The sequence below is a fragment of the Phyllostomus discolor genome, chromosome 8 (genome assembly GCF_004126475.2).
Source record: "Phyllostomus discolor isolate MPI-MPIP mPhyDis1 chromosome 8, mPhyDis1.pri.v3, whole genome shotgun sequence".
Classification (NCBI taxonomy): domain Eukaryota; kingdom Metazoa; phylum Chordata; class Mammalia; order Chiroptera; family Phyllostomidae; genus Phyllostomus; species Phyllostomus discolor.
In genome coordinates this window covers 89417190-89431563 of record NC_040910.2, presented here as the reverse complement: position 1 = coordinate 89431563, position 14374 = coordinate 89417190, and the positions used below count along the sequence as shown (strand labels likewise).

General features: G+C 34.8%; 1 protein-coding gene across 2 annotated transcripts in view; it reads right to left on the bottom strand.

Moving 5' to 3' along the window:
* SMURF2 (SMAD specific E3 ubiquitin protein ligase 2) overlaps positions 1 to 14374 on the bottom strand; it is a 108315-nt gene that overhangs the window by 24684 nt on the left and 69257 nt on the right. For both annotated transcript variants that reach the window (XM_028519258.2, XM_036033485.1), the window contains 5 exons: positions 12998 to 13063; positions 7057 to 7141; positions 5123 to 5206; positions 2633 to 2835; positions 261 to 345 (listed from right to left, as the gene is read on the bottom strand). In XM_028519258.2, coding sequence (XP_028375059.1) covers positions 261 to 345; positions 2633 to 2835; positions 5123 to 5206; positions 7057 to 7141; positions 12998 to 13063 — 523 coding nt within the window. The remainder of the gene's footprint in view (positions 1 to 260; positions 346 to 2632; positions 2836 to 5122; positions 5207 to 7056; positions 7142 to 12997; positions 13064 to 14374) is intronic.

The following is a 14374-nucleotide window of genomic DNA, read 5'->3' as shown; positions in this document are numbered from 1 at the left end:
CCTAAAACCCATGTTTTTACCCAGATTTTTTAAAAAGTGGAAAGTGGACAGGGCCTGAGGATTGGTTGGGGGTAGGGCACTGGGGTAGGATTACAGAGAAGTAGGTAGGACTTTACATTAAACGTCAAATGGACATGAGTATTAGAAAGAACCAAACTTTTAAATAAACTATTTTAAGAAGTTGGAGATTAAATAATCAAAGAAACCCTGGGTAAAATGGATATTCAAGGGTACAAAGAGTATTTAGAATATGTTCTCACCTAGGCACTCTTGGATCATGCCATGTGCTCACACCAGTCTGAGTATGCAAGAAATACACCTGACCTTGTTGAGTTGTCCTCTGTTCTGTAAAATTAAGAAACACTAATAATAAAAACATATTCAAAGTGTCCAAACCAAAGACAGCTATAGACACAAGACTGTTAATAAGTAAATTATCCAAACTACCAATCTACATTACGACAAAAATTTTGCTTTATAAATCATGTGTTCAGAACTCAATACATTTTGTCCTGGAAACAATCATATCAATACTGATGAGGGGTCACCAGCCAGCTAATCTAAAGCCAACTATACTTATAATGTGGCTCAATTACTAACCACATTGCAATGCAAAATAGAAAACAAGTTTGTGACAGTACTGATAATTCAACAAAACAAACGTGAAGAAATGATCTTTTATTTGTCTTAAATGTGGACCCTGAGTGGAATAAAAGAAGGCTCAGAGAAAGATGCCAGATAAGTAGGAAGATTCTGAGGTACCTGCAGAAACTTTCAAAGGGTTTGCTGGACAGTAATGTTTTTTTTTATTATGCCAATTTTATAACAAAACTTGTGGGGTGGTTTTCGTGAGAGAGGTGTATTCCCAACACTACATTTACACTTAAACAGAAGCAAAGAAGACGGAATGCAGGGGACACACTCTCTGGTCAAAAACAGGCAAAGATGGAAGAATAATCAAGTTAGAAAGAGGAGGACTAACACACAGTGTACATATCGGGGAGAAAAAAGTCAAAGGTGACATTAACTCAAAGCCCTAGGGAACAAAGGAGAAAGCCAGCGAAGAAGAAGGAAATACGTGAAAGGGTCCCTTCACTGGTGGCTTCAAGTCTTTATATACTCATGTTTTTAAGCAACAGGCTTTTTCCTTAACTATCTAATGAAAAATTCTACATATAAAATGATAATACTATTGCTAACACTTATTAGTATAAATTTGTTTATAAGTCTATAACTAAGTGAATTTAAACCTTTTAAAATTATAAACGTAATACGATGTTTAAAACTGATTGGAGATAAGAGCTGCAGTAATTTTAGCCTTGGTACCCACTTTACTCTTATGTTTTGGTTGGATTAAAAAAAATTTTTAATCCATGTCATACAAATATTATAAAAGTATAACCACTCCCACTCCAAACAGCTTGCCTTATAATCTCAATTAAAGAGAAATAGCAGGAAATACTTTATTCTGAGGTCTGAATATTAATAAGAGCAGCTAAAACTTATTAAGGTGCTTTTTATGCCAGACACTGTGCCAGGCACTTCACATGAAATTATCATTTATTTCTTTGTGACAAACCTGCATGGCTGGCACTATTATTTTCCCTATTTTATAGAACATAAAACTGAGACTCAAAGAGGTTAATGTGCCCACTATCACACAACTAATAGGTGGCAAAGCCAGGGTATAAACCCGGATATGCCCCTTTCCCAAGCCCAAGCTATGCTGTAAGTTCACCCATGCAGCACAGCACAATTAATGAACAAATTGAGTTTTTTAAAATTGAGTTAAAATACATTTAAAAATGAAGTTAAAATCATGTATTTGCAGAACAGTTTTAAAAATATCCTACAGTAAAAATAAAAGCTAGATCAGGTGACTCCCAGTGTGCCTCATCAGGTGTCACCAGCAGCCCGGGATAGTTTATTTATATGGGCAGGCTGTTGAGATGAGGATGTAACTGGTTAGCATTTAGCAAAGAAGGAGAGGAGACCGAGTTCATACTATCTACAGGAGTTCACAAGTTGTGATTAATTTAGAAAGTTCTGTATTCACCCAGAAGATCCATATCACCTTCCACATGAAATTGTACAATTCAGGAAATTATGATTATAATAATTTTACACAAACAGAAATGACTAAATTATTTACAACAATAACCCCATAACTCAAATAACCAAAAATTATAGACAATACATAGGTATATGCCTTTGAAGTTATTTCTAAATATGTATGTCTAGAAAATTACATTTCAGGCCTGACTTCAGATTACCATTATCAATAACAATACCATCTTACCTTTATACAGGGCCTACTTACAAAGAAGTCTCATATTGTTTCATATGCTCCTCATCATAATACTTTTGTGATAGAGAGAGGTATTCATCTTATTTCATTATAAAAGAGCAAAAAGGCTGAGGTAAATGACTAGCCCAAGGTCAAACTGTCGGTCAGGTAGTCTTCTACCACTTCAAAGACTTTTCAAAGTTGGGAAGTTTTACATTTACTTTTATTTTCATGCAGAATTCCTAAACCCAGATTAATAACTTCTTTAAAAGTTGATTTTCCGGCTTTGTTAGCAAGCTGAAATCAGTAAACCACACTTTATTTTCTCTCTGCTAGTAGTCATACCATAGCCTTCTGGTAGGTCTGGAGGAGTATGTAAATGTGTCCTGCTCATGTAATTTCTATGTCGTTGTGACCTGACTCTCCTCTCTGCCAGTCTGGGATCTGACGACTGTCCACATGTTGCACCATTTGTTCCACTAATTGGAGTGTTCTCATCAACAAAGCAGCTAAGAGGTCTGCCAGGACTAGAATATTCAGATGCCGGTCTATGGAAAGTAACAGAGAAAAAAAGTTACTCAATTCAGTAGAGCTCTCTCTAGACAATGCATGTACTACAGTAACAATTGCTTATAAGAAAATGGAATGACTAATACAATGATTTCAAAAACTCTGAATAAAAGCCTGAAGCCTCCATGCACAATGAAACTGAAGTGATAAGCAGAAAGTCAATTATGTCTTTCAATCATTTCATGTTGATTTTAATTACATTTTATACAAAATCCACATATATTTGTAGATGTGAGTACTAGCTCACAAAGCACTACCTCACTTAGCTACAGCCTCCCTCTCATACCTGATTCCCACCATTCTCCCACACTGCTTCTCCCTGTTCCTTGAACTTGCAAAGGTCATCTACTTAGTGCTGGACATTAGCTCTTCCTTCCACCCAAAATGCTTTTTTCTTCCATTCCTCTAGGCCCAGCTCCTTTGTTTTCAGGTTGTTATTTTTGTTTTTTGGATTTTTTTGGCCATTCAAATCACAGCTTTAGCTTAAATGTGGCCTCTAAGAGACATTTGAATCTAAAGTAGTTACCCAGGCATTTGACAGTGCATCACCCTAATTTCTCAGCATAGCAGTTATTTCCAGCATTTTTCTTATTTGCATCCTTGTCTTTGTCTCCCAGCACTAGAGTACTTACTGAGCAACGAACAAGATTGCCTAGTTTGTTCCCCACTCCACATATCCCCCACACCCAGAACAGTGCTTGGCACATGTAAGTAAATACAAGAGTAGCTCAATAAATATTAAAAGGATAATCAAGAGTTAATTTTTAAACTAACATTTATAGCACAATCGGCTTCACACATGTGGAAATTAAAGTCTATTTTATCAGTTAAATGAGTTAGGAGGAAATGGATTTCACTAAAATACTGACAAGTACACATTCATTTACACTCATACAATAAAAAGGGGCTATCTGGCTTCAATAAAAGCTTTGGCAGTTTAATACTAGAAATTTAACTCTCAAAGAAGCATTTTTAAAAATGACAACATGAGCTAAGCCTTTACCCAAGAATCACATCAGAGAAAACTTTGTGATTCAATGAGTTAAGCAATTACTCCTTAGTAAATAAAAGTATGTATAGCTAATGAGAAGCATTTGATATTCTATGTCTGGTGCCAGCCAGTCCTGCTCAGGAAGAAAAGGGAGTGGGGGCGGGGGCAAAACAAACACAGAGTACAGGTGGCCAATAAACTTTGTTCTTACTTTGTTTCTTTTTATTGAACTTTGTTTTTTTAGTCCTCATCTGAGGGTACTTGTTTCATTGCTCTTAGAGAGAGGGGAAGGGAGAGAAGAATATCGATGTGGGACAGAAGAATTGATTGATTGCCTCCCATACACACCCAGACTGGGGATCGCATAACCTAAGCATGTGCCTTGACCAGGAATCGAACGCTCAACATTTCGGTTATGGGATGACACTCCAACCAACTGAGTCACACTGCCCAGGGCAAACTTTGTTCTTAACTTAAAAGGAAATAAAAATGATAATTATTTTAGTGGTTGGTATAATAAAATAAAAAATAAAAATCTATCCACTTATCCTATTCATTTTTAGTCACTTATAAAGCATTTTCTTGGAGTTTCCAAAAATATCTTGTATTCCTATGTCTTGATACATTAAGCTCCATGAAGGTCTTTCCATCCTGTTCAATGCTACCACCCAAATGCTGAGCACAGTACTACCCTGAACACTTTTCATCACCTTCCCCTTACCTAGCTAAACCCTGACATTTTCCAGGATGTAATGCTGAAATTCCACTCCTTCCAAGTTTTCCTCTGCAAGTTCCACTATCCCCTTGTCCCTCCACTCTAAGTCAGGTGCCCCTCCATACAGTCTCAGAGCATTTGGTTCTTATTTTGATTACAGACCTTACTTGAAGCAATAAATATAATTATCCCCCTACATGACTGAACAAATGTAGATCCTGTGTATATATTTTGTTACAACCATTCAATAATGGACTCAAAAAATAAAAAATTAAGAGTCCCAGAAATAAGGTAACTTCTCAATTTATTCATTTAACTCATTTAATAAATATTTGCTTAGTACCATCACAGGCCCAGCAACTATGATAACAGGATAGTCTGCTAAACAATCCTTGCTGAAAATTACTTTTTAAAAATAATGGCACTTGCTATAGGTCTACTGATCTAGAGCAGTGTAAACCAAGACAGAAAATCCAGTAAAGCTGGTAGTTAAACAGAAAGGGACGACTTCAAGAGCGTGAATACCATAGACCATAGGAAGATATTTGCATGTTCTTACCGTGTTGGGCGTTCCCATTGCGTAGTTCTGGTTATGTGGTTTAGATACTGGATTCTTCCAGAGGCAGTTCTCCTTTCTTCCCAGCTTAAATAAAGATGTTAAGAGATTAGATATTAATTACTAGGTATCTGGATACTAAATATTTTTAGTGTAATAACCAAGCCAAGAAGAGATTTGTGAGTATGAATCAAGAATGACAAACTGAAAGCAACACAGAATGTAGGAAGAATGTTTTCAACTTATTTTTTTTAATGTACGATATATCTTCTAGAATTCTGAAGCTTCTGAAATATTTACACTGAAGTGTGAGTAGTATTTTCCATCAACCAAGCTCTGAGAATTTTTCAATAATGTCAATAATGCTCAATTAAATTACACTAATTTCTGCAGAATTTGCAAGGGGAGGCCATAATAAAAATAAAAATCACACAATTTTTAAAAAATTAAATTTAACTAGGAAAGTATACAAAAGCATACTTTTTAAAGCATTTAGCCTACTCAATTTTTTTAAAACGGCAGAAATGCTACTTTTTCCTCAATTTCTTATTAATTCACATAACAAAAGTCTAATGACTGTAGAAATGTAGTAATGTTAATATTTCCACTAAAGCACTGGCAGATGTTTAGGGGCCTTAAAAGTATAAAGAGATGTTAAGAGGTTCTTTCTTTTCCCCTATGATTATAATTATAGTACAATAAGTAAAGCAAGTTTAGAAAGTTTGAGACTTATATTGTTGTAATCTCTCAATATTGGTTAGTTATTTCACCTTAAATTTCCCCTTCAAAATACCATAATCTACCTCACATTCATAAAAGTTAACATATATATATCAAGAAGCTACAGTGATCTATAAACAAACTTAAATTACAGTGATTTTTAATAGTTCTAACTAAGTGAGCAAATACCATAGACTGGATATAAAATTTCATGTCAAAAATAAAATCAAAACTCAACCAATTACATACTTTAGATGGATACAATTTATAGTATATGTAAATTACAGTTCATTGAAGTCAATTAAAAATACTTTGAAACTAAAAAATAAAATCAGAACAGTGTCAGAACTACTATTAACAAAGATAGAGAAAGTGACAAGGAGCTTTGGAATTAAAGCTTAAACTTATACTCCAGCTCTGCCATTTATCCTGCGGCCTTTGGCAAGTTATTTAATGCCTTGAGTTCCAGTTTTTTAATCTGAGAAATGAAAGAGGGTAACAATGGTAGTAGCAGTAGTAATAAGAGTAGCTAATTATTTATTAAGCACTTACTATATGCAAGACACTGTGTCAAGTGCTTCACACAAGTGAGTTCATCTAATCCTCACAATAACTTATGGCATATGTACTATTATCATCATCTTCTTTTGTAAATATAAACCAAAGCTTACAGAAATTAAATAAATTGATCATATTCATGAAGCTAGTAAGCAGAAGACTAAGAATTGGATACCAGATGACCTAATTCCAGAATCACATGCAGTAAGAATTAATGATATAAATGTATTATATAAAGTGCTTATAACAATATCTGACACATGTATGCTGAAAAAATGTTACTATATTACAATTAATATTACACAGATTCTCTATCCTATCCTTCTAATAGAGAAATGTCTCAGATTCAGCACTCACTTGCCTTGTTTTGAATAATTTAATCAAACAAAAGGTTTTTTTTCCTGTATAATATTTACAAGGAGAGTCCTATTTGTCAAGAAATTTGATTTGTCTCCTAGTCAAAACTCTTAAGAACCAAATTTAACAACTAATTAACAGCTTATTTTATAAATTTATGACAAAAACACTAATTTTCCAAGTAGAAGGAAAACCTAGACACTGGCATTAATCAGTAAATTTTTAAAGTATACAAAAACACCAACTTATTTCTCATTATTATAAGGGTATTATCTGCATATGTCTGTAAGACTGTAGCTTACCCATCTGGTAAATCATTATCAAACAAACGACTGCAGTCCACAACTTGTCCTCCTGTGCCTATCCGGTCTCTGGACTGAAGACTTACTGTTAAACAACAAAAACATTACTAGGACCCACAGAACAAGAAAGAATTATTATAAATAAATAAATAAATAAATAAATACACACACACACACACACACACACACACACGCATCTCTTTAAAAATCATCTGGCTTAGCTTATTTTAATACTTCAGAATAAACTCTTTAGTTTGGACTAAATTCTGTAATTTCTTTTTTTCCATGAGATTTTTTTCCTTTAGGAATGATAATAGAATTTTAAGGTCTCCCTACCTTAAAATGTTCACAGAGAAGAGTCTAGTTACTTTTTCCATCATACTGGGCAATGCAAGGCTACTATTACACTTAAGAGGCAGGACACATAAAGGGTATATTCATGTACAAAGGCATGTGAAAAGATCACATTAATCTCAGTTTAATTCTTAACCCACCTTTAAAAAAAAAACACACTGGATTCTGACAATAGGGCAAGACCTGAATACCATGTGTTAAAACAGTACATCATCATCCAATGTAGTATAAAACTACTCTTAAAAACCTGGCGGCAAGAAATGTGAACTCTAAATCAGGCTATATACCATCTAGTTTAGCCCTGTGACTTTGAACAAAACACTTAACTTTCTTGAGGTTGAGATAATCCCAATCTAAATAATGAGGAAGTTTGGCTAAATAAGATGCCTGAGGTCCTTGCTGCTCTATTACTTTTCTATTCTATTTTTGGCAACTATCCCGAAAGATAGAAGAGGTACAAAACAATTGACTACGGCCCAATTTAAAGAATACTACATAAAGGCATGATGTCCTAAAACCCTTCATTCTAGGAAGTGTCTCAAAATTCTGAAATTTTCCCGCTCTGTAAAAATTTTGAAAAATCAGAAAGTTTAACACATCGTTCTGTTTATAGGAGACAACACTATAACACACCTGCTCATTGAAAGTAAATAAAATGTTAGTATTAAAATTATACTAGAAAACTATATTAATTAGTTTTTATGAGAAAGGCTATGTGAAATGCTTACTGAAATACAATCACAGCAGAAACAAGGTATTTTCTTTGTTTAGAATAATACTAAGGATCAAAGTGCTAAAGGGTTTCATGAACCTCAATGTATATCTCCAGAATGTTGTATCACAAAAGACCTGAACAATTTTTAGATGGGATTCTGTTTTTAGATAGCCTAATTCTAGCAATATGTGAAATGAGTCATAGAAAATCTATATCAGAGCACTGCTCATAACATTAAACATCAGAAATAACTTAAATGACCAACAATAAGGGACTCGTTAAATTAATTATTTGCCCATGACAGACTACCAAACAAAATTTTAAATGCTATAGAAATGTATCCAAGGACAAAAAAAAAAAAGAAAAAGAAAAAAAGATGTTTAACAGATTGAAACAGGTCATATACAAGTCTGCATGGTATGCTCTCATTTTTAAAAAACTAAGAGAAAAGTTTGCACATGAAGGTGATAACAGCACATTATGGGTGCACCTTAGGTCCTCTGTCTATATACTTTTTTATTTTATTTAAAAAAATTTTTTTAAAAACCTCACAAGAGTTGGAAAGAATCGACTAACAATTATAAATAGAAGGAAAGGGGTTTGAAACCCTTGAATCAATCATCTCAATTTGAGAGATTTTTTATTTTTCTTTTTTTGTTGTTGAATTTATTGGGGTGACCCTGGTTAACAAAATTACATAGAGGTTTCAGGTGCATAATTCCACAACATGTCACCTGGGACATTTTTCTAAGGTAACAATCCAAAAAAGTGATAAAGCTAAGTGTCCAAAAATGTTTTGCAAGTTTTAATGTTATAATAGCAAAAACTGACAGTCCAGTGATTAAGTTCTGATCTATTAATATAATTCATCCTTTAAAAATCACTGATTATAAATATGAATAATGGTTACAGTAAATGAAAGCAAAATAAAAAATTTAAATTCACTGTAGTTAAAAATCATAAAAGTATATATACATTTATAAGTATATAAAAATATTGGAGCCCTGGCTGGTGTAGCTCAGTGGATTGAGCACAGGCCTGAGAACCAAGGCATCACGGGTTTGATTCCCAGTCAGGACACATGCCTGGGTTGCAGGCCGTATTCCCAGTATGGGGTGTGCTAGAGGCAACCACACACTGATGTTTCACTCCCCCCCTTTCTCCCTCCCTTCCCCATCTCTCTAAAAATAAATAAATAAAATCTTTTAAAAAATAAAAATAAAAATATTGGAAGGGGATATATATATATATATATATATTTTATAGTTAGTGTTCTAGTGTATGTTTCTCCATTTCCCAAAAAGCTGTTAAAGAACTAGAACTCATTCTGTTCTTAAATGACAGAATTGTAGGATCTTCAAGTACAATGTTTGAGTCCAGCCTACCTCTATTATGAACACAAATTTACATAAGAGATTTAAATTTTAAAAAATACACAATACACACACATTTTAAAGTAAAACCTTTTTTATATCCCAAATTACATACTTTTTATATACCCCTTTTATATACTCCAATAGGTATATGTCTGACCACTAGTAAGGGAAAGTCTGCAATTTTTGTAAGTGTGAATTTATATCTACTAAAACTATTTTGTTACTATTAGACATTAGTTGGTAAACAGTGTATAACAGACCAAATCAAATAAAGTAGGAAAAGTCTTGTAAGCCAGGGTTTATTTTTAAGTTTCTTACTCCCTTCTCAACCTAAGGATGACAGGAATTATCAATAATGCTGCAGGATAATTACTTCCCTATGATAACTGCAATAGGGCTTTTGTTATGTTGCTATTCTGGCAATTCCCTAACTATGAACCCAATTCATTGCCTTAGAAAATGAAGTCCTTCAAGTACCTGTGGAAACTAAAACCTATTTGGTGGGATCATGATACAATCATCTCATTCTAAATTCTCCTCTACAATGAAGTGGTATGATTCCAATTGCTTTTTTCTTCTTTAGGAGTCCACCTCTGCTATGCATTTTGATCAAATCTCAATCCATCAATTCTTAAGATAAGTCTCAGGATTTTACAGAACTCCCCATCCTCTGGGTTAACTCAAGATAGTCCATTAGCCCACTAAGTGCCTTGACTAAGATAACAATTTCTCCCTTTTTCCAATTAGTGCTCTTTCTTTTTTGTCCCACCATTCCTCATTCTGTTTTCTTTTCAATTAGCACAATTATTTTAAAACTGTAAGGCATTAAATAAAACATTCAATATTTACTCAAAAAACCAGTTTGAGAATTATTTTCAGAAAACCTTAATACTATCTATAAAGTCTCAGTGTGCCAGTTTATTTGAATACTATATTTTGCTGTATATAACGTGTACATTTTGCCCAAATTTTTAAAATGTTATTTTTTTTCAGATATTTTATTGATTATGCTATTACAGTTGTCCCATTTCACCCCTTTATTCCCTTCCACTCTGCACACCCTCTCCCACCCACATTCCCCCCCCTTTAGTTCATGTCCATGGGTCGTGCATATAAATTCTTTGGCTTCTACATTTCCTATACTATTCTTAACCTCCCCCCTATTTTCTACCTACCTTCTATGCTACTTATTCTCTGTAACTTTTTCCCCTCTCTCCCCCTCCTACTACCCCACTGATAACCCTCCACGTGATCTCCATTTCTGTGATTCTGTTCTTGTTCTACTTGTTTGCTTAGTTTTTATTTTTGTTTCAGATGTGGTTGTTAATAGTTGTGAGTTTGCTGTCATTTTACTGTTCCTATTTTTAACCTTCTTTTTCTTAGATAAATCCCTTTAACATTTCATATAATAAGGGCTTGGTGATGATGAACTCCTTTAACTTGACCTTATCTGAGATGCACTTTATCTGTCCTTCCATTCTAAATGAAAGCTTTGCTGGATAGAGTAATCTGAAATGTAGGCCCTTGCCTTTCATGATTCGGAATACTTCTTTCCAGCCCCTTCTTGCCTGCAAGGTTTCTTTTGAGAAATCAGCTGACAGTCTTATGGGAACTCCTTTTTAAGTACTGTATTTTTTGGACTATAAGACGCACCCCCCCTCCCCAAAATTGGGAGGAATAATGGTTGTTAGTGCTGCTGTTGAGTTCTGTTTACATTTACACTAATAACATATTATGTTATTTATGTTATTAAATATTTTACCACATATTTTGCTTCAGAATTTTTTCCCTATTTTTCTCCCCTAAAACCTAGGTGCATCTTATGGTCCGAAAATATGGTAACTGTCTCCTTTTCTCTTGCTGCTTCTAAGATTCTCTCCTTATCTTTAATCTTGGGTAATGTAATTATGATGTGCCTTGGTATGTTCCTCCTTGGGTCCAACTTCTTTGGGACTCTGAGCTTCCTGGACTTCCTGGAAGTCTATCTCCTTTGCTAGATTGGGGAAGTTCTCCTTCATTAATTTTTCAAATAAGTTTTCCATTTCTTGTTCTTCCTCTACTCTTTCTGGTACCCCTGTGATTCAGATGTTGACATTTAAAGATGTCCTGGAGGTTCCTAAGCCTCTCCTCATTTTTTTTTTTTTTTGAATTCTTCTTCCTTCATTCTGTTCTGGTTGAATGTTTCTTTCTTCCTTCTGGTCCAGACTGTTGATCTGAGTCCTGGTTTCCTTCCCGCCGCTGTTGGTTCCCTGTACATTTTCCTTTATTTCACTTAGCATAGCCTTCATTTTTCCATCTAATTTGCGACCAAATTCAACTAATCCTGTGAGCATCCCGATTACCTGTGTTTTGAACTGTGCATCTGATAGGTTGGCTATCTCTTTGTTGCTTAGTTGTATTTTTTCTGGAGCTTTGATCTGTTCTTTCATTTGGGCCTTTTTTTTTTTTTTTGTCTTGGTGCACCTATTACATAGTAAGGAGCGGGGCCTTAAGTGTTCACAGGGTGGGGCAACCCCTGTTGCTCTGTTGTGACACTGTATGTGGGGAAGGGGTCCAAGAGGGAACAGCGCCTCTTGCTCTGCTCTCTGACAGTTTTCAGTCACTTCTCCAACTACCCACAAGCAAACTGGGCCCTTCTGGTGCTGATTCCTGGGTAGGTGGGTTTGTGTACATTCTAGGACCCTGTGGGTCTCTCCAACAAACTCTCCTATGAGGCTGGGAGTTTCTCCCGCTGCCACCTCAGTCCCCACCAGTGTTTTCAATTAGAGGTCTGAGGCTTTATTTTCCCATGCTGGAGCCCTGGGTTGCAAGGTTGGTCCCGCTCCCCAGTTGTTCCTCCTGATTTATCCATACGTGAATGTAGGACCACCTGCTCCACTAGCTGTGGGTCCTCTCAGCCCCAGCTGCCTGTCTCTGCCCCTCCTACCAGTCTGGATGAATGTTTCTTCTTTAACTCCTTGGTTGTCAGACTTCCATACAGTTTGATTTTCTGACAGTTCTGGGTTTTTTTGTTTTTAAATTGTTGTTGTCCTTCTTTTGGTTGTGCAAGGAGGCACAGTGTGTCTACCTATGTCTCCATCTTGACCAGAAGTTCCTTTTGCCAAAATTTTTGTGGAAAAAATAAGGATATGCACTATACATGGGTATAATGATTACATACCATGAGTATAATAATCTCCTGTATAATGCAAAAAAAAAATATGGGTACACATTATACATCGCAAAATACGGTACCTTAAAAGAATTCCTTCCTAAAGGATCAATAGTTCTTCACAACATTAGAAGCCTTCAATTTCAAACTTTACACAGTTTGTTGAGTTTTTTTTAAATTAAGTTAGCTTTGATCCCATTGTCCATGGTTTGAAACATTTTACATGACTCATTTAATTCATGTCAACACAATGAAATGACAGTTGTACCTTGACTTAAAAGGTATTTAGAGTTTAGGTCAGTTGAATGAAACCAAAATTCATGTAACTTCAAGTTCCACACTTACCTACTATCTGTCCTCTAACTGTGTCATTGTCATTTGGCCCAAGTTTGCAGAGATCCAACCTCTGATCTATTTCAAATAAACAACAACAAAAAGCAATTAAAAAAGAAGCTGGTATCAGAGACTAACGTCTATTGAGTAACAGTAAATTTCCACAGTCCATTGGAAATCAAGCCTATCGTTTAAAGAATTAATCATGTTTTAACAATGAAACAAATGTTTTGAGTCAGTTCTGCTACTAACTCATTTAGGGGCAACTCATTTTCTCATGCCTCATCTATAAAACAGATATAACACTGGCCTGGGCAGTTACAGCAGGGAACAATGTCACCCTTAACATATTGGTTTTACTTTGATTACAGCACTTACACCTGAATTCTTTTACAGTTATATGTCATCAATCTACTTAAATAAATCATGAATTAATAAAAGAAGAAGACCATATCACAGTCTTTGTAAAATTATCCACCCCAACTATATCAGATGCTCAATAAATATTTGATACATTAAATATTACTGTACATCAGAAGGCCAAATAAATTAATGCAATCAAGCATGCACAGCAGCAGAAAAAAATATTTGTGTCCCCCAACTATAGCACCTGGCCAAAAATACAGACATGTTTCCCTTTAAAATAAATGGACACTACTACTCAGCTATACAGTGGACGTGGACAGGCAATTCCTCTTCTGTTCAGTCCTTTCAATGTGTCCTGCTCCCTTTGCCAGGAGACCTTTGCCCTTCCTTCTAAGAGGTCAGAATCCAAGCCTTTTTCACCTTCACATCACCAGGATTTTGAACAGTACTTAAAGGTTCAATACATGTTGGCCAAACTAAGCCAGAGATAAGGTTACACATGTGACCTGTAAGTTTTTAGTCTTCCTGTTGGGTTGGGTAAGAAAACAGTTTGTTTTCATATGCTAGACCTTTTCCAATCCCAGTGTCTTCTATCTCCTGTTGGTTACCCTGTCGGCCCAGAAGCATAAGAAATTCTTAGTTGCCCTTAAATTCCCCTAAGAAATTCTAGCTCATTTTTCTCCCTTTTTCTTTTTAACAGGTCAATATTATATATCTGGACTACAGTATAGTAATACTACATTAAGAGGGATCATCCCAACATATCTAACATTCAAAGCTAAATTTACTTTTTTATTTATTAATTTCATTAACTAGAATATATGTGGATTTTTGCTTAGTATAGGCATCTGGGCTAAAATCCCATGACAATAGCTAACAATATTTTTTATATTATATTGAAAAAAAAGTCTGTAGAAACAACAAAAAACTTCTATTCAAAAAGATATTTCCATCTATGTCCCAGTGGAAACACCCCCAAAAAGATGCTATGTTTCCTGATTATATGAATTATACATATGCTAT